At 45.1% G+C, this 21206-nt stretch overlaps 3 protein-coding genes across 4 annotated transcripts in view; 2 read left to right on the top strand and 1 right to left on the bottom strand.

Moving 5' to 3' along the window:
* LOC119322662 (receptor-like protein 54) overlaps positions 1 to 3876 on the top strand; it is a 10347-nt gene extending 6471 nt beyond the window's left edge. For both annotated transcript variants that reach the window (XR_005155791.1, XR_005155789.1), the window contains 2 exons: positions 311 to 439; positions 3567 to 3876. The gene's annotated coding sequence lies outside the window, so the exon portion shown is untranslated. The remainder of the gene's footprint in view (positions 1 to 310; positions 440 to 3566) is intronic.
* Positions 512 to 4038, bottom strand: LOC119320776 (beta-fructofuranosidase, insoluble isoenzyme 4-like). The gene is made up of 8 exons (XM_037594726.1): positions 3825 to 4038; positions 3446 to 3454; positions 2735 to 3347; positions 2066 to 2309; positions 1794 to 1952; positions 1428 to 1669; positions 1146 to 1239; positions 512 to 1049 (listed from the first exon to the last, which is right to left on the bottom strand). The coding sequence occupies exons 1-8, from the start codon at positions 4036 to 4038 to the stop codon at positions 855 to 857; spliced, it is 1770 nt and encodes a 589-aa protein (XP_037450623.1). The 3' UTR covers positions 512 to 854.
* A 3649-nt stretch (positions 4039 to 7687) lies between these two features.
* On the top strand, positions 7688 to 12198 carry LOC119322938 (sanguinarine reductase-like). The gene is made up of 9 exons (XM_037596482.1): positions 7688 to 8044; positions 8575 to 8687; positions 8777 to 8830; positions 9097 to 9181; positions 9645 to 9750; positions 11054 to 11140; positions 11229 to 11326; positions 11430 to 11539; positions 11795 to 12198. Exons 1-9 carry the CDS (start codon positions 7774 to 7776, stop codon positions 11858 to 11860), a joined length of 990 nt encoding a protein of 329 aa, XP_037452379.1. The 5' UTR covers positions 7688 to 7773; the 3' UTR covers positions 11861 to 12198.
* The last annotated feature ends 9008 nt before the right edge of the window (positions 12199 to 21206 follow it).

The following is a 21206-nucleotide window of genomic DNA, read 5'->3' as shown; positions in this document are numbered from 1 at the left end:
TAGAAAAGCATGATGGGGTGCACAACGTTGAAGCTGGAGGATCAAACTTATTACATGGCACTAAGGGAACAGAACATAGTACTAGGGTCAGAAACACATATTCCTATTGTGCACTCCAGTAGAATAATTTTCAATGAAGTACCTCTTTGTATGGAGACCAAGAGTGAAATTCACATCGAGCTTCTCTGTTTGTTTAGTTCTCAGGAAAAGGAAGAAATGATCGAATTACAAATCGTTAGTTTAATATTTTTCTTCATGAGCACCAGGTTAATTTCTTGCATTCTCACTTACCTCCATCTCCAATATATAGCAACAAGGAAGTATGAATAGAAGAAGGTACAAGCTCAGGAATTATTAGAGAACAGTATATGAGAAGTACAACTGGAGTTTATCATCCCCTGATCATCCTACAAGTAGAGTGATGCGGAGTAAAAATAAAGTAAGTATTTTTCTCCTTTTCCAAACAAAATATTCCAAGATGCATGTACTTGGAGTGGATCAACCATGTAGGTTGCATACAAGATGAGAAATAGGTCAACTCAAACATCATATAAATGTCGAGCACCAGTGCTTGAGCATGAGAATTATGTGCAGTTTTGACAATAAAACAAGTACAGTGTTTGTTTTACGAATCACCAGTACTTCACATCATTTTTTAAGACATGCTTCATGCAATGCACACAACCATATTTTTGCACCATAACAACATGACTAGTAACTACTACGTCCATTTCTGCGACAGGTAATTCGGGGCGGAGGGAGTAATCTACGTTCCACAACAGTATGGACTAGAGGTCAGTCAAGTAACAATTTTGCACCACTGTCAATAGCATTTGTTCTGTTGGGTAAGTACTTCATCCCTTCTTCACATTCACCTGTGCCCTCTTCATGCTCCATGCCTTGAGCTGTGACACCATGACCACGGTCGTGCCATTGTTAAAAGCATACATACGAGCGCCTCTGTCATCGACCAGCACAACTGGGTAGACCCTAGCCATGATGCAAACCCTGCCGCCACCACCAAAGCTCTCCACCGCCGAACGATCAATCTGCACAGGATATCCATGGCTGTTAGAGCATCTCTGTCTAATTATCACACATGAGTGATATGGGTGCATGGGGAGAAAGGAGACAAAAGGCCTAACCAATGTTCTCAAAGATATCTTCCTTTCCTTTTCAATATCAAATTCGAAGAAGGCCCCATAGGCCGGCTTGTACAGCCCTGGTCTCAGGGACGACCTGTATACAAGGAAAAGGGTAACCCTCTTGCTTATATTTCTTTTTATTTCGAAACTGAACTCTCTTGCTTATATCGATGCAATGTAGAACAGAGAGTGAAATTTTTCTGATACAGTATCAATTTCTGTGAGTATTGTAGAGAACATTCAAGAAAGACAAAAAAGTAAATCCATAGGAATTAAATTAACCTTCTTAGGTCAGAGCACATAAGAATCATGTGCTTGTGCTTTGATTTGTAGACTCTAAGGTGCACGGCAGTGTGCTCCTCCATGTCATCAGAGGCTAGAACCACAAGCCCAAATGGCCCCAGGCCACCAGGAGCTGATGCATCTGCTTCCCTGCAATGCTTCTCTGTGTCCAATAGCCAGGAAGGATCAAAAGCATCAGCTTCATCCATGGTTCCCGGCTCAAACTCTATCTCCACATCCGCCTACTCCAAGAAAATTATGTCTGGTTAATCACCACAGGACCAAACTGATTTTTAACTGACATGGCACTTTTATAGTAAAAATATCAAGCAGTAGGAATCTGTGTGAAAAAAAGAAGGAACTAGCCTGCAAAGTATCAGTCCCCTTAATTTCAAACATGTCACCCTTTTTCAGCTCTATTCCTTGATGACTAATTTCGTTTCTTCGAAGGGACTCGATCTCTTCAACGGGCCATTGCAGCAACTGATTACCATCGCCATCTAACCATATAGTCCTGGGGATCGCCTAACAAACGAGGATACACATGTCACAGTGGTATCTGCTAAACCACTCAAAATCATTAGTTCCTGAAACTTGACAGTGACAGTGAACCACCAGGGGCAGTTTTTCTTACTTACCTGGATCCCAGCCCAACCTTTTGCGGCATCATCCGACGAACTATCCGACTCGTTAGCCCAGCCCCATATGATCCTCCTTCCCTTTTTTGCGTCGAAGAATGACTTGGACGCGTAGTAATTGCCGTAGTCGATCCTCAGCCACAGACGCCTATCGTCCATGACATTATCTGGCACAAACTTATCGCCTTCCAGATCATATACCCCAACCATGTATTTGTCACAGGAATCTAGGCTCATCTTGAGGGGGAATGTATCCGGTGCACCCGCACTTGTGGTGCTACCGGTGCACCGGCTGCCATAGAATATTTTAAAAAATCTGAAAAAATTCTAGCATGTTAACACAACATCAATGTATGATGTCACAAAATTTCGTATAAAAATTTGAAATATATTTTGAGATACAAAAATGACAAACTTGACATCTGTGTGATAATGGGCCAAATCTAGAGCCCAAGTTATGTTATATACTATTCAATGTTGAATTTGTCATTTTTGTTTTTTGAGACATGTTTCAAATTTTGACTTGAAATTTTATGACAAACTACATTGATGTTATGTGAGTCTTTTTTTTTCCAGAATTTTTTGAAGATTTTAAAAGCACAAATGTGAGTTCGGTGTACCGGTAGCACGATAAGCTCGGGTGCACCGGATATTTTCCCCATCTTGAGGACATGCTTGGCACCATTCAGGACCGCCGCGGAGAGGTCCAGTCCGCTGGTGTTGCCAGGCAGTGCCGCGAAGAAGTCGGGGCACTCCCACATGGTGGATGAGTTGGAGGAGTAGAGCGGGTGATCAACCCTGCTCCAACTCGCAAAGTCCTCACTCTTGTACAAGAGTGCCGCACTGTAGCCGTCCAGCTCGGCCCCAACTGCTATCCTCCACTGCCCATCCGGTCCGGTCCAGCCGGTCGTCGGATCCCTGAACTGTTTTGGGGTCAGACCCGGCCCATCCGGCCGGATCACCGGGTTGCTGCTGGGCTTGGTCCATTCCCTGAGGTACGGGTCGGAGCTGTTACTCGGGAAGGCGATGCATTGGGCTTGGTTCTTCACGTCGTCTGCGCCGGTGTAGAGGATGGCTGGCCGGCCATCGGTGAGGACAGTGACTGAGCCAGACCAGCAGCCCCTGGCATCGTAGGGCTCGGTCCGGTCCAATGCCGACGCGAGCCTGAGCCAGTTGACGAGGTCGGTGGAGACCGAGTGGGCCCAGGTCTTGTTGCCCGGAACCACACTGCCGGGGTTGTACTGGTAGAAGAGATGGTACAAGCCCTTGTAGTACAGAGGTCCTGATGAATGAAGCAACTAGTTACATCCATCTACTGCTCTACGATTGATTTTATCTTTGATAATTAAGAGTAAGGGAGATGCATACATAGCTGCATACCATTTGGATCTGTATGGTCTTGGTGGCGAGGATTTCCATGCCGTGTGAAACAATGATGAAGAAATGTTGGATATAGAATTCAGAACCCAAATGTGTAACAAATATGTTTCTGACATTGCAGCGGCCAAAGGGGAAAATTGAAGGCAGGTGAAGAAGCTAAATTATCTGACAAGCTTCTCCGGACCATACAGACAAGCGACTAGTGCATCGCTATAACATTAATTTACAATGCAATCAAGTGAAGGTTCAGACTAACAGTCAAAATGTCTAGCGACACATTTCAGAGCAGGAAATCAAAGGAAAACCGCCTCAGAAATGGGACCTGCACTTACAGATGGGAGAAACAGAAAAGAAGGTGCAGAGATGAGCGCATATGTACCGTTGATCCAGTTTTTGGGGGGCTGGAAATGGAAGGTGGTCCTGTACTTGCTGCTCACGATGGACGAGACCTTCTCCGAGTGCGGGTAGAGGACGACCCTATGGCTACCGGCGGCCGCCGCTTCTGCGCACGGCAGCGAAGATTCATCAAAGGGGAAACCCGGGAGGAGGAGGATGAGGAGGGGACAGCCACAGCCATGGCGATGGTGGAACATGGGGAACGGAAGACATGGAAGTGCTGATTGCGAATCAGGAGGCGACAACGAAGAAGGGCTGGTCAATGCTGAACCTCGGAGACATAGTTTATTCCCACTTGATGCTCATTTCCCGTTCAGCACCCCGCGCTACAGCAGTACAGTATGTTTTTGACAGATAGCTAGACAGACGATGCCTGGTTTTTTGGTTGACTTGACTAGTGTAGGTTTCTTCCTCCTTTGGCCACCGTGCACCCGTTTGGTTCATCTTCTCACTATTCCACTTTGTGAAGCTGTGAGTCTTCTCCAACCTCAAGACCTCATGCTGCATGGAGTCACATTGCGCGCCCGGCCTTACTACGGGTATATAGAAGGAAAAACATGTGAATGACGACTCCCTTTGATTTCTTGGTCATGAATGCATATTTGCATTTCCTAATATATTTCACCCGCATAGAAGTTGCGGTGTTCCTTTTCTTTCTTGTGCCGCTTTGTTTTTCAAAGACTGGCTCCGTTATCGGGGCCGTGTATCTTGCAATGTTTTTAAATTATATCTAGATATTCACATATTTATGCGCCACTAGTAAACATTTTCTGTGCAGCGTCAAATGTTGCGTGCTAAGATGCACTGGAAACACATACTAAGATAACCTGTCTGACAGTACAATTTGGTTCTCTTCACGTGGGAGAAGTTTTAAGCCTTCGTGTAAGGCATTTTTTTCTAGTCATATGATCGTTAGAAGACTCATGATTTCTTACGTTCACATTTTTTAAAAAGCTACTATTTCTATCATCATTTTTTGCGGGGTAAAGGCTCTTTTTTCTAGGTTGTGAGATGAAGAAATGCATTGCATTCCTAAGTTAAGTTCTTCTTCCTTTGTTGTGTAATGCCTAATTGGACATTGATTGTGTTTTTCTCTTGATTTTGTTTGGTCACGAGCTTCTTGGTGTTGGTAATGGCTAGTGACAACCAACTTTTGCGAACATTGAAGTGGTAATGAGCCCATGGACCTCGATGGTCGACAGCACTCGTGCTAGCATCCTTGTGCAATTCTTCGTGCCATGGTGGTCTTTTTTGGGTGCAACACCACAATTTGATGAAGATGTCAATTGGAATCACAGGTTTGCACATCCACAGTTTGCACGGCGTACCGCAAAACAAGAAAGATGAAAACGATGTACCACATGTGCCACACCAGCATTCTATCAACACTGCACACCTGTTTTTGTGAATGCGTGTGGACAACATCGGCATCGAAAGAACGATTTCCAAAGCATATTGAGATTCCAAAAGCAACCATGGGGAACAAAGGAGACATAAAAGATAATCTAATGCAATGCCTTTCAAATCGAGTTGCAATGGCGAATGTCGAGATCATGCCGCTTGGACAGAATAAAGACGTCGGGACGAGCACGACCGCTGATGGCATTGCCATTTCAGCTGAAGCCGTGTATGTGGAAAAAGATCGATGGTAATTTCGTATTGCAGTTATAAGAACTCCGCATAAATGTTGCAACACAATGGATGCACTAATGTTCCCATGTCAGGGGCTCATTTCTCCTCTCTCGTTTCTCTCTCACCTACCCACCCACCATTGAGAGTCGTCTTGGTTCCCCCGAATCCCCTCTCATCTAGCATGCATCTCCCTGCACATGATTACACAGTCTGGATGCTGCGCTGTTGGGCGTTTTTGGCCAATCATGGTTCATGTCAACCGGAGACATACCATGTTTCTACTTCCGCCCCCAGCGCCACGCCCATTCGCTTCGACAACACACATAGAGATCAACATCATAGACGATTGTGGATGTCTTCGTGACGCGCCTTCAGCATCTCAACTGGGATTCTGCTCTCATCCATGCCGGTACTATCGTCAAGCCGCAATCTCGCCTGATTCATGGCAACCATGTTTGCTACATTATAAGCACGCTTATGCGTTGCATTCGTTTTTCTTCCATTGCAACGGACGGGATCCGGTAGCGTAGTGTCTGCGTGATCCGGTTATCTTAGGATCGGCATTGTTTGATGGCTACCTCGTGATTATGTATCGTTCGGTCGTGTACTCTATTCGGTGTGCATTATTTATAAAGCGGGGCGAGAAACCGGCGCGATGAAGACCTCTGGTACGGATCAAAGTCCGATGGACGATTCAAATGTACCACACCCACACGTCTGACTGATGGCACGAGTCGGCGGCGACGGGGAAGACGCGGCGCTCGTCAATCCGGATTGGGAAACATTTATACCCGGCGCGCCGGCCGAGTTTTCCGCCGGTCACGCACGGGTCGTTCATCTACTGCTGATTGAAGCGTCACGATTAGCCCACAGTCAAAACGCGTGGCTGTTAGGGGCCCACCATCGCTCATGACCTGCATCGTTATCCCTTCGTTGCTCATCCTCATCCAGATCATACCGCATCTTCATCCCCACCCACCGAGAGCCATCCCCATCTCATCCCCACCCCACCCATAGCCAAGGAAGGTGCTCGTCGCCATGGCCGCCGGCAGCTAGTAATCGTCACCATCGTCGCCTAACAGGCCTCGTTTGAGTTCTGGGTGGATCGCAGGCGCCGGATGCACCCCTCTTCATGGCCGCATGCAGCCAGGGGTGTGCTCGTCGCCTTGTCCACCAGCAACTAGATGACTCCATGGCCGCCGCAACCATGGTTCGTTAGTCGCCATGGCCAAGCTCCAATCAACCATGGTGGCGACGAGTTTGTGCTGGAACGCGGGTTTTGCTGGAACCAGGTTGTTTTTTTGCTGGTCCACCTATTTTTATTGCTACAATCCTTCTTCTTTTTTGCTACCATCCCCGTTTGATTTTGGTGAACATTTTTTGTTTTTGCTGGAACCTCTTTTGGTTTTTGCTGGAATCACTTCTTTTTTTGCTGGAACCTTCTTTTGATTTTGTTGCAATTGACGGGATGGTGGCGCCGTCACTGCCATGATTTTTTGATGCATCAGATTTTTGCTGGAACCTCTTTTGGTTTTTGATGGAACTAGCATTTGAATTTGCTGCATAGGCTATGATGATATTGGGACGGCGACGGACACCGGCTACCATGGGTCTTTGCTGCATTGGTCTTTTTTTGCTTGAACCAACAATCATTTTTGCTCCAACCAGCCTATGAAGAGATGGAACCGGCAAGATTATTTATTGTTTTTGCTGGAACCTTCATTTTTTTTCTTGTTAGAACAATTTTTGCTTTTTACTGGAACCGGTGTTTTTTATGCTACATCAAGCTGATTGTTTTGCTCCAACAGATTACTGGAGTTTTTGCTTTGCTACAATCGGCATGAGGAAAGCTTCAACCGTGAAAAAAAGCACCTACCAAAGAGAGTGGGGAAAAGCTTGGATCCGGCGAGGACCGGTGCTGCGAGGACGGCGAGCCAGCCGGGCTTCGAAGTCAGCGGCAGGGGCGGCCATGGTGGGCTGCGTGAGTGAGGTGGGGATGTGCTGGAGATTCTCTTTTTTGTTTTTGTTTCCACATGATGTATCAGAGAAAAAAGGAACCAGATCCGATGATACAAAGAATTGCTATCGAACGGATACGCGCTGACCGGCTCAAATTTAGGCCGGTGCGCCGGCGCCTATCAGCACCCATCCGGATTGGGTTGTGGTTGAGCCGCGCCGCACGTCCCGGACCACTCCCCCTCGCCGCCAAGCTCCCCGATATCTCACTCCCCCTCTCGCTCTCGCCTCAAGTTTCCAGAGCCCCCCTCCCCTGGTCCCCCGCGGTCATCTCATCTCCAACAATGGCGACGGCTCACCTCAGCCCGGCGCTGGCGGTCTCATCGTCGCGCCACCCAACCTCCAAACACGGCCAGCCGCCCGTCTTGGCGCAGCCAGGCGGCACAGCGGTGCTGCGGTCTTGCTCGCTTCCCTTGTCCTCGAGACTCGCCGCGTCGGGTCGAGGTGGGTGGCGGCTCGCGGCGGCAGTGGAGCCCAGGACCGCGCAGCAGGAAGAGGCCGAGGCCGAGGCCTCCTCGAGGCTGGTCCTCGTCGTCGGCGGAACCGGCGGCGTAGGTAGGAGATGAGCTCCTCTTCGCTGCTCTTAATTGCTTATATTCTTTTCTCGAGAAAAGCTCCGTACATTGTTGGTATCTATCCACGGATGAGTTCGTAGCGACGGGTGTCAGCTCATAATTCGATTAAGAAATTACTGAAGCTTGCCTCTCTTTTTCTGTATTGTATAAACTATTTTTAGTTTGTGAGAGGAACAAGATTGTCGGGTGAGGTCAACTTGGACACAAAATGGCGTGGCAGCCCGCCTAATAACTGTCAGTTGTTTTGTGCGTCTGTTTCACCCGAAATTGACCTGTAACCTGCAGCCGCGATTTCTTTCTCTTCCCTACAATTTTTGTTTGCCATCAGGAGTTTTGTGCAAGCGATCTAAACATGCTAGTTTTCTATAGGTATACATACTCCTTTCTGCTTTGCATCTCATGTCAGTCTGATATATAGAGATTATTATCCTGCAGTTACAGTTTTCACAGTTACTTGACGAATTTGGGCTAGATATTGATCGTGTAGGATCCTTATCCTTGTCCTTGCAGGCCAGTTGCTGGTAGCATCTTTGCTGAGCAGGAAAATTAAGACAAGGCTGCTCATAAGAAACCCTGAAAAGGCAGCGTCCTTATTTGGCAAGCAGGATGAGAGTGTTTTGCAGGTAATCTTAATTACATCAACAGCTAGCTTCAGCATTCTATTTTCTCCAAACTGTGACTTCCTTATACGAGTGAGTCTCCTTTTTTACAGGTTTATGAAGCGGACACGAGAAATGCTGACGCTTTGAATCCAGAAATGTTTGAGGTTGCTCTCTTCCACTCCCTCCGTTCCTAAATATAAGTCTTTTTAGAGATTCCACTACAAACTACGTACGGATGCATATAGACATGCTTTAGAGTGTGGATTCACTCATTTTGATCCATATGTAGTCCATAGTGAAATCTCTAAAAAGACTTATATTTAGGAACAGAGGAATACTTATTTATTTTGAAGCTGAATCCATGCATAATTGTTCGACCATCTATGTATGCATAATTGAATAAATCAAAATATAGGGTCTATTTTCATAGGGAGTTACACATGTGATCTGTACTACTGGGACTACAGCATTTCCATCAAAACGCTGGGATGGGGATAACACTCCTGAACGTGTCGGTACGTACTGCCCAAGATTCTGCACTTAACTTAGGTCTACTGAAACTGAAACTGATTATTTGTTTACCGTATGGCAATCCAAAGATTTGGGGCAAGGATAATCCTGGGAGCCTATAAATCTCTCCTGTTCCCTGTAATGGTTCTGGAACTGATGTATCTCCGTTGTCATGCAATGGAAAGGGGGTTAGCCCGGTTCAAAAAAACGAAAAAGTCTTCCGCTGTGGAGAAAATAAATATCGAATTGTGACAGTTGCAGAATGCTGATAAGTAATAAATTGTAAGAAAATTGAAATCTCAACATTCATTTTCAGAGCTTATTATGCATGTCTTTTTAATCATGAACATGCTTATGGCACATCACTTGCCATTCGTGGCCCAGAAGTGTTTATTCAATTGTTGTAAATTGGTGTGGATACAATGTTCTATCACTTATTACTGATGACACGCTATTTAACGTGTCTAGATTGGGATGGCGTCCGAAATTTTGTGAGTGCCATGCCACAGACGGTCAAGAGACTGGTTTTGGTGTCATCGATTGGTGTTACAAAATATAATGAAATACCATGGAGGTATACCTTATAACTCTGATGAAGAACTATGGCATTGTACAATTGATACACATTATTATGTCCAAGTTGTGGAATTTGTGATGAGGAACAATAGAGAGAGGGAAAAGAAAAAGAAAATCAGAAGTGAAACCCATTTGACTACTTCCAGATACTCCCTCCGGTCCTTTTTATTCCGCATAGTAGATTTGTGTCAAGTCAAACTTTGCAAAGCTTGACCAAATTTATATTAAAAAAATATCAACATCTACAATATCAAATATATATACTATGTTTTCAGTTCTAGAGTGTTTTAGGTATAACTAGAAGTTGAGGTGTGAAGGCTTCACAAAGCCTATAAATAGAGGTCCGCACCTCTAGTTTGTAACCTGGCTATGTACCCCACTATCTATAATAAAACTTGGTGTTCTTATCAAAGATCTTGGACTAGATCTTGTGCTCTAGTAGTTTTGGACTGAACTTCTGCTGCTACATTGGCCTATATTCACCTCTAGAGCGATATCTAGCACATCACGTTGAAGTAGTTCCTTCAACGCTAGTGTTGTACACTTTGTAGCAGCAAGGTGGAGTTGTTCCTCCACAACCGTGTGCTGCTTCAACTTGTCATCAATTGTTATGTGGACCAGCCCATCAAACGTGGAGTCTTATCCCTTAATTAGATTCCTGGTTGATTAAGCTTCTCTGTTAGGAAAGAGTCTACTCAGTTTAGAGATTGTATTGGAGTTTAAATAGATTTACCAGCTTGTTGGCCAAGGTTGTCTGTTATATAATGTGGCCGACCCCTCTCAGTAAAGGAGAGAAGATTATTGTCGTTTACTTTCATCTACTTTTGAGTAATTAGGGTTAGGTCAGTAGTATATTCTTCCATCAATTGCCTCTAAACAAAAGTTCTTTATATTTCGTGTGAATCCTGAAATTAGACATTTTCACTAAAGTGCCACAACCTGTTTATAGACGCAAAATTTATTTTAGTAATTACTTTCTGTTACTGTTGTCCAGTGCATGTTTTAGTGTAAGGCATGCATGCTTGTTTTTTCAATTTAAGTCTCTGCATTTTACTTGGATATTTAGTTCTGGTTTAGCTTTACACCGGTTTCTTTATCATGTACTCCCTCCGTTCACTATTATAAGATGTTCTAACATTTTTCTAAATCGGATGTATGTAGACAAGTTTTGGCGTGTTTGTTCACTCATTTCAGTTCATATGCAGTCTATGTTGAAATATCTAAAACATCTTATAATAGTGAATTGAGGGAGTACAATATAAATCTGTTTATCCTTACCTCATACTAGTACGCATTTGCAGTATCATGAACCTCTTTGGTGTGCTTAAATACAAGAAGATGGCAGAGGACTTTGTCCGCAATTCAGGCATACCTTTCACGATCATCAGGTTAATTATATTATGTACATACAAGGAATAATCCATGGGCTCATTCATGGACATGTTCTTTTTTTGATATGATACTAGTTGGTTGCAGGCCGGGGAGATTAACAGATGGGCCCTACACTTCCTATGACCTGAACACACTTGTTAAGGCTACAGCTGGAGAAAGACGAGCAGTTGAGATAGGCCAAGGTCCCTCTCCATTTGATGATGAACTACTTCTCTTACTAAGCTCTTTTACGCTCGTAACACTTGGTCATTACCTTATTTCGAAAGGATTGTCTTATCTTATTAGGTGACAAGCTTGTGGGAGAAGCGAGCAGATTGGTGGTGGCAGAAGCATGTATCCAAGCTTTGGATATTGAATCTACCCAAGGAAAAATATACGAGATTAGTTCGGTGAAGGTACTCATGCATGCTTCAGACGTGATGTTAACTTGCGCTTTAAACCTTTGCTTGCATTGTCTATTTATTTTTATCCTGTTATTCAGTTGGACTCATGGCGTGAATTTTGTTAGCCAACTAGCGTTACACATCAGGCCTTGCTCGAAATGAATCGTTGTTTATTTTCCTACTTACCAATTGAAATTTCCTTTTCTTCCGACTGATATGGCTTTTTCGTTTTTTCCAATGACTGATATGGCAAATGATGTGGTGCAGGGCGAAGGACCTGGGAGCGACCAGGAGAAATGGAAGCAACTATTTGCAGCTGCTGAATCGAACTAGTGGCACTCTGAAGCGGAGTGCAGTGCATTTCAATTTATACACTGTAGTGGAATTCCATACAAGGGCAGTAGCAGTCAGTACATACATAGTTGAGGTGCAGAGTTGTCATTGTCGCGGGATTTGGAAATGACTTGCAAACAATCGAGCATAGTACCATGTGCCTTATCCATGCTATGCGCTCAGGCTTAAAAATGGGAGAATATCATATACGGATACCGATATTTGGTGGAAACCGGTACGTTTGTCCTTTTTGTTTAGCGACTCATGGGCTGAATTTGGATACAGATTTGTGTGTGAATAGTAGATATTTTACATTGTATAGAGGTTTCGTCATTTAATTCGGATAGAAGGGAGTAATTTTTTTCTTCTTTGCGAGGATAATACTAGTAGATAGATTTTCTTTGTTTTTTGAGAAACACAGTAAAGGCATCTCGAACGCGGACGCTCAAACTGCCCGTATCCATCTGGACAGCGCGGTCAAGATGGATAGAGGCGGTTTGAGGACGGACCGCGCGGTTCGGATGTTTTTTTCCCGCAAACCGGAAGCAAGGGGTGGGCTTTGCGTCTAGATCGCTGTCACTTCCGTGTTTGACAACCTTGGCTCACCCAAAACTCTATTCCTTGCCCGCTCCCTTTCTCGTCTGAAGCGACTCAGCATTTACCACTCTAGAGTGTTTGGACCACTGTCTTGCCTATGTTTGACAACCCCGGCTCACCCAAAACTCTATCTCTTGCCCACATCCTTTCCCACCTGAATCAACTCAGCATTCATACCAGCATTCAAGTGGCTCGCCGACTGAGAGCGTCGCCCGTTGCGTCTGTCGGGGTTACGATCCTGACAGTGAGTATTAGGGGTACGAAAGAGTTGTTCAGCCTAGCTACGGCACAAGTGTAATACTCGATGTTTAGGAGTTCAAGCCCTTTTCCGAGGAGGTAACAGCCCTACGGGGTAACAACCCTACATCTCGTGCCTTGAGACTCGTTTTTTTGGGGGGGGTATGATTACAGAGAATGCTTAACCCTTGCTCTGGAGGAGGAGGAACGCTTATATAGAATGCGCCGCCTTCACTCCCACGTTGCCAGGGTGATTGATGCCCATAACTACGGCAGTTACAGGTGTAGATAGTCACAACTACGGGAGTTATAGTAGCTATGGCTCTACTTAAAGTTCAACTTAAGACTACTTGACCATTGCAGCTCCCATGTGGTCTCGTCATGCTGACTAGAGGGTTGGCGTCCGAGTGTTGTCGATGCGTCTGAGTGGACTTCCTGTTGTACACATCCGAACGCTCATATGGTCCAGAGACCCTACCTATAGTAGGTGACCTCATCATTAGCCCCTGAATCGGTTGAGTTTTCGTAGGGCAAGCAGACTGAGCTCTTCGGTTAAGTCCGAGTGCTTGTGGGGCACTCGAAATATGTTTCCGCAGTAGCCCGCTGCGCCTTGGATGAAAACACAACATATTCTGGACTAAAGGGTTCCCTGGGTGACCGGGTGTTGTTGATCGCCGAGTAAAACCTGGTGGCATTCATGTCTCTTCAAGAGAGATAGACTTGAGGTCCGAGCGTGGACATGCCATAAAAACTCGAGTGGCGATGTCGACGCATGGTCTGACTCTCCCGAGAGATGCCACTCCATATCCCATGGGAACGCCAGCGCATTCCATCTTCGAGTCTAAATTTACGAGGCATGCGCCTTGGAGCCTAGTGGAAGGGCCAAGTCAACCCGCGGAGGGGCGTCAAGCTCGTCTCATAGCGAACCAGAAGGTAACTTCAGTCAGGTATTTTACGTGTCTGAGTGCACGGGTCCCCGCGAAGGGTGGTCAGTCGGACTGACAAATGTCCTTTAGGAAAGGGATGGTGGGCGATCAATCAGATTGATTTCCTGCAGAAATGATGGGATTCAAAATTGGGTGCGCGGGCGCAGAAGCAGTAACGTTGTAGCTTAGTGGCGAAAGTGGGGCACGGCGCCATGGTTTTCACCCAGAAATTCTCCACGTGCCACGGTTACTCTGTGCGTGCTGCCGTCGTGGGCGCGGTTGATCCAGGGATCTGTGGCTGGAGATCTACGGTGTGATTTTTACTAGAGGTATAAAATGTTTTGGGGCTAGGGTTATTTCCTCAGATCCCCCTTCCCTCCTCGACTCCTTCGCTTCCCTTCTCCACCCGACCGCTCCCTTGCCAATAGAGCACTCAAGGTCATGGCGAAGGACTCCACGACGAAAGTAGAGAAGGCAAAGAAGGTCGGGAAGGCCACTTCCTCGAGTTCAGGCGCTCCGATTGGCGGTGCATCGGGGGATTGGATCCCTTCATGCGTCTCGGCCAAACAGCTGAAGGAGCTCGCCGCGGGGGTGGGGGGGGGTTATTCTGGCGGATGGATGGAAGCGTCCAAGGCGGGTGAGGTCATGTCGGCCCCGTAGGAGGAAGAGCGCGTCCTCCTGGTGACTCACATCGAACAAGGTTTCTCGATGCCTCCTCATCCCTTCTACCGAGCCTTTTTGGAATATTTTGGGGCGCAACTCCATCATCTCCCTCAAAAATGCCGTTATCTACCTCTCGGCTTTTATTTCCCTTTGCAAAACTTCCTTGGTTGCCACCCACATTGGGGGTCTCTTCAAGCACATCTTCACATGCCGGTCGATGACCGCGAAGAAGGATTAGACAACTGGTGCGAAGACCCATGTCACCCAGCTATGCGGAGGTTTGGGGATCCAGCTCAGGGGTGGTAGTGCCTTCCCAAAGATGAGCTTTCCCGACTCCATCAAGGGATGACAGAGGAGTTGGTTTTACTGCAGGGATGTCCCTAGAGCCAACAACCAATCGAGCCTTCCTCTGTACTCGGCGGAGAGGGTAGGGGCTCCCGAGTCCCTCACGGTGATTAAGGAGGAGAAGACGAAGGTGGGCATCTTAGCCAGTGCCATGGTTGGGGCCGTGAATGCCAACGTTAATGGGATGGATCTCCGGGAGACATTCCTTAGTAGGCGGATCCAGCCGCTGCAGGCCAGGGCGCATCCCATGTGGACGTATGAGGGTCCAAATGACCCCACTCAGGTGCACGCAGAGGACCTTGCCGAGAAGGACGTGGGCGCCAAAATCAGAGCGATCACTTGCGCTCGTGACAACCCACGGGGGGGGGGGGGTAGGAAGGTGCCCTCGTATGCCAAGGACACGCTGCCGATTGAGATAATCCTTTTCCCAACCAGTCGGATTGTTATTAGGTTATTTCTTGCGCATTTGACTTCCGTTTTGTGGCGTCTTTGTTTCTTCAGAGTTTCCAATAGCTGATCTCCGAAATACCGGTGGTTGACCGGTCGACGGAGGACGTGATAAGTGACACAGAGCGCCAGTACTCGGAGGAGGATGATGATGATGACGAGGACGAGAGCACCGAGGAGGGGGAGGAGGTCGAGTCTTTGTCGTCATCCGAGGGCCCGAGGGCCCCCCGCTTCAAGGTGCAACATGACCTGAGTGGCAAGGCGGGAGGGGCTTAGCAGCCGACTGCCTCGGGCCATACGACACGCAACTCGAAGCGCGGGTATGCTGAAGCGGAGAGCTCTGATGACCCACAAGTATAGGGGATCTATCGTAGTCCTTTCGATAAGTAAGAGTGTCGAACCCAACGAGGAGCAGAAGGAAATGACAAGCGGTTTTCAGTAAGGTATTCTCTGCAAGCACTGAAATTGTAGGTAACAGATAGTTTTCTGATAAGATAATTTGTAACGGGTAACAAGCAATGAAAGTAAATAAAGTGCAGCAAGGTGGCCCAATCCTTTTTGTAGCAAAGGACAAGCCTGGACAATTTCTTATAATGAGAAAGCGCTCCAGAGGACACATGAGAATTATCGTCAACCTAGTTTTCATCACGCTCATATGATTCGCGTTCGGTACTTTGATAATTTGATATGTGGGTGGACCGGTGCTTGGGTACTGCCCTTTCTTGGACAAGCATCCCACTTATGATTAACCCCTATTGCAAGCATCCACAACTACAAAAGAAGTATTAAGGTAAACCTAACCATAGCATGAAACTAGTGGATCCAAATCAGCCCCTTACAAAGCAATGCATAAACTAGGGTTTAAGCTTCTGTCACTCTAGCAACCCATCATCTACTTATTACTTCCCAATGCCTTCCTCTAGGCCCAAATAATGGTGAAGTGTCATGTAGTCGAAGTTCACATAACACCACTAGAGGAGAGACAACATACATCTCATCAAAATATCGAACGAATACCAAATTCACATGACTACTAATAGCAAGACTTCACCCATGTCCTTAGGAACAAATGTAACTACTCACAAAGCATATTCATGTTCATGATCAGAGGAATATTAATATGCATTAAGGATCTGAACATATGATCTTCCACCAAGTAAACCAATTAGCATCAACTACAAGGAGTAATCAACACTACTAGCAACCCACAGGTACCAATTTGTGGTTTTGATACAAGATTGGATACAAGAGATGAACTAGGGTTTTGAGAGGAGATGGTGCTGGTGAAGATGTTGATGGAGATTGACCCCCTCCCGATGAGAGGATCGTTGGTGATGATGATTTCTCCCTCCCGGAGGGAAGTTTCTCCAGCAGAACAACTCCGCCGGAGCCCTAGATTGGTTCCGTCAAGGTTCCGCCTCGTGGCGGTGGAGTTTCGTCCCGTAAGCTTGCTTATGATTTTTTCCAGGGTAAGAGGCTTCATATAGCAAAAGATGGGCACCGAAGGGCCAACATGGGGCCGAAGAGACAGGGGGCGCGCCCAGTAGGGGGGGCACCTCCACCCTCCTGGCCAGGGTGTGGGCCCCCTCTGGTACTTTCTTTTCTAAGTAATTTTTATTAATTCCAAAAATGACTTTCGTGGAGTTTCAGGACTTTTGGAGCTGTGCAGAATAGGTTTCCAATATTTGCTCCTTTTCCGTCCAGAATTCCAGCTGCCAGCATTCTCCCTCTTGATGATAAACCTTGTAAAATAAGAGAGAATAGCCATAAGTATTGATGACCCACAAGTATAGGGGATCTATTGTAGTCCTTTCAATAAATAAGAGTGTCGAACCCAACGAGGAGCAGAAGGAAATGACAAGCGGTTTTCAGTAAGGTATTCTCTGCAAGCACTGAAATTGTAGGTAACAGATAGTTTTATGATAAGATAATTTGTAACGGGTAACATGCAATGAAAGTAAATAAGGTGCAGCAAGGTGGCCCAATCCTTTTTGTAGCAAATGACAAGCCTGGAAAATTTCTTATGATGAGAAAAGTGCTCCCGAGGACACATGGGAATTATCGTCAAGCTAGTTTTCATCACGCTCATATGATTCACGTTCGGTACTTTGATAATTTGATATGTGGGTGGACCGGTGCTTGGGTACTGCCCTTTCTTGGACAAGCATCCCACTTATGATTAACCCCTAATGCAAGCATCCGCAACTACAAAAGAAGTATTAAGGTAAACCTAACCATAGCATGAAACTAGTGGATCCAAATCAGCCCCTTACGAAACAACGCATAAACTAGGGTTTAAGCTTCTATCACTCTAGCAACCCATCATCTACTTATTACTTTCCAATGCCTTCCTCTAGTCCCAAATAATGGTGAAGTGTCATGTAGTCGACGTTCACATAATACCACTAGAGGAGAGACGACATACATCTCATCAAAATATCAAGCGAATACCAAATTCACATGACTACTAATAGCAAGACTTCACCCATGTCCTCAGGAACAAAGGTAACTACTCACAAAGCATATTCATATTCATGATCAAAGGAGTATTAATATGCATTAAGGATCTAAACATATGATCTTCCACCAAGTAAACCAATTAGCATCAACTATAAGGAGTAATCAACACTACTAGCGACCCACAAGTACCAATTTGTGGTTTTGATACAAGATTGGATACAAGAGATGAACTAGGGTTTGGAGAGGAGATGGTGCTGGTGAATATGTTGATGGAGATTGACACCCTCCCGATGAGAGGATCGTTGGTGATGACGATGATGATGATTTCCCCCTCCCAGAGGGAAGTTTCCCCGGCAGAACTACTCCGCCGAAGCCCTAGATTGGTTCCGCCAAGGTTCCGCCTCGTGGTGGCAGAGTTTTGTCCCGTAAGCTTGCTTCTGATTTTTTCCAGGATAAAATCAGTTTTGCTAGAACTCATCTAGATGAGATATAATTTGGTCTCATTCACTTTTTATAGCCATTGGATGTGATGCTATAAGATGCGTGTGTGCTGATGTGGGTTGTATCTGTTCTTGTTTTTAAAGTGAATGAGACCAAATTATATCTCATCTAGATGAGTTCTACGTACTCCCTAAGCCTTCATATAGCAGAAGATGGGCACCGGAGGGCCAACAGGGGTCCCAGGAGACAGGGGGCACGCCCAGTAGGAGGGGGGGGCTCCCCCCACCCTCCTAGCCAGGGTGTGGGCCCACTCTGGTATTTTCTTCGCTCAATAATTATTATTATTTCCAAAAATCACTTCCATGGAGTTTGAGGATTTCTGGAGCTATGCAGAATAGGCTCCAATATTTGCTCCTTTTCCAGCCAGAATCCCAACTGCCGACATTCTCCCTCTTCATGATAAACCTTGTAAAACAAGAGAGAATAGCCATAAGTATTGTGACATAACGTATAATAACAACCCATAATGCAATAAATATCGATATAAAAGCATGATACAAAATGGACGTATTAACTCCCCCAAGCTTAGACCTCGCTTGTCCTCAAGCGGAAGCCGAAATTGAAAAATATGTCCACATGTTTAGAGATAGAGGTGTCGATAAAAATAAAATACGAACATGAGGGCATCATGATCATTCTTATAACGGCAACATATATGGATTTTTTCATATGATTTCTCATGCTCAAGTAATAATCTATTCACCATGTCAAGTATGGAACATAAACTTCATTGAGAACTAACAAACTATAATCTCAGTCATTAAAGCAATTGCAATTTATCATAACATCGGAAAGAGTCAAGAATAGAGCTTTTCAGCAAGTCCACATACTCAACTATCATATAGTATTCTACAATTGCTAACACTCACGCAATACTTATGGTTATGGAGTTTTAATCGGACACTGGGAAGATAGGGGCTTATAGGTTGCCTCCCAACGTATTCACCTTTGGGTGATGTCAACAATAATAGTTTATGCTAACTTACATCCAATTGGATATATATATCAGGATCTTTCTAACATGAGGTGCTTGCCAAAGGATAAAATGAAAAAGGAGAAAGTGAGGATCACCTTGACTCTTGCATAATGTAAAGACATAAAGTAAAAGATAGCCCTTCGCAGAGGGAATCAGAGGTTGTCATGTGCTTTTAGGGTTGGATACACAAAATCTTAATGCAAAAGAACACCACTTTATATTGCCACTTGTGATATGAACCTTTATTATGCAGTCCGTCACATTTATTACTTCCATATCACATGATCGTAAAGCTTATTTTCTCCGCACTAATAAGTCATACATATTTAGAGAGCAATTTTTATTGCTTGCAACATGACAACTTACTTGAAGGATCTTACTCAATCCATAGGTAGGTATGGTGGACTCTCATGGCAAAACTGGGTTTCAGGATATTTGGAAGCACAAGTAGTATCTCTACTTGGTGCAAGGAATTTGGCTAGAATGAGGGGGAAAGACAAGCTCAACATGTTAGGAAGATCCATAACAATATACTTTAACTGAGATGTGAGAAAACATAACCCATTATGTTGTCTTCCTTGTCCAATATCAACTCTTTAGCATGTCATACTTAATGAGTGCTCATAATCATAAAAGATGTCCATGATAGTCTATTTATATGTGAAAACCTCTCTTTCTTTATTACTTCCTATTAATTTCAACTATGACCAAAACTATGTTTGTCAACTCTCAACAACTTTTATGCCTCATACTCTTTATATGTGAAGTCATTACTATCCATAAGATCAATATGAACTCTTTTATTCTTTTTGTTCTTTCTATTTTCTCAAGATCAAAGCAGGATAGCAAAGCCCTTGACTCAAAACTAATCTTTATTATAGATAGCTCACGGACTCGATTACATAAAGAGATCACAATGCAAAACTCAAAACTACTTCATACCAAACTTTATTCTACTAGATCAAGATATTACTAAAAGGATCGAACTAAGTAAAACGGTAATGATAGGAGTGTGATGGTGATACGATACCTGGGCACCTCCCCCAAGCTTGGCAGTTGCCAAGGGGAGTGCCCATACCCATGTGATTATGTCCTCGGAGGTGGTGAAGAAGGAGTTGTTGATGATGTAGGCTTGTCGTCCATATTTCAAGGCATAGGCTCACCATCATAGAAGGATGATCGAGTCTCCGGGATCCTCAAATCTGCAGCCAAACTCATCCTCTTGAATCTATATTCATACTCACAGGTTTGGTTTTGCAGGTCATAGATCTAGGCTTGGAGGTGCTCGATTTTCTCATGAAGCCTGAAGATGGTATCCCCAATGTTCTTGGCGTCTAGCTTGTGGTTGTTGGTGAATTCCGCGATCATCATCTGGTTGGCGTTGAGTCCACGCTCCACCATCCCTTGGCACTTGAAAACTTGTTGTTCCATAGCTTCGAGCTTTGTCTCCACACTTCCGGTACGCCTTGGTCCCTCCACATCGTGGATGTGCAGCACCCCCTCACACATCTCAATGGTTTGAGGGTGTCGCAGCATCTTCGCGAGATAGGGGTTGATAACCCTCTCGATAAACTTGTCCTTGGGAGCGCTTGGAGACGTCATGGTGCTCTAGATCTGTAAGAAAAACAGCTCGAAACGAAAATAGAGGATTTTTGTGTGATACGGTGGTCAAAACCTTCGGGAAATTATATAATAAATTTTTACCAACCAAAAGAAGTAACGGGCAAGAAAATGGAGTTCGGGAGGCACCCGAGGTGCCCACGAGACAGGGGGGCGCGCCTAGTAAGGGTGGGCGCACCCTCCACCCTCGTGGAGGCCTCGTGTCCTTCCCGGATTACTTCTTGCTTTCCAAAATTCTTAAATATTCCAAAAAGGAGAAAACTTGCCATTAAAATTGTTTTGGAGTCGGTTTACTTACCGTACCACATACCTATTCCTTTTCGGAGTCTGAAACGTTATGGCAAGTGTCCCTTATGTATTCTTCCGGGGTTACGGTCTCAATAATATTGATTTCAACATTGATAGGATTACCTAAGATATAATGTTTGATTCTTTGACCGTTCACCACCCTCAGACTTGTGCCTTCGAAGTTGTTGATTTTTATGGCACCGGAACGATATGCCTCCTCGATAACATAAGGACCTTCCCACTTAGAGAGAAGTTTTCCTGCAAAAAATCTTAAATGAGAGTTGAA

Source organism: Triticum dicoccoides, chromosome 6B (genome assembly GCF_002162155.2).
Source record: "Triticum dicoccoides isolate Atlit2015 ecotype Zavitan chromosome 6B, WEW_v2.0, whole genome shotgun sequence".
Lineage (NCBI taxonomy): Eukaryota > Viridiplantae > Streptophyta > Magnoliopsida > Poales > Poaceae > Triticum > Triticum dicoccoides.
This window is presented reverse-complemented; position numbering and strand designations above follow the sequence as displayed.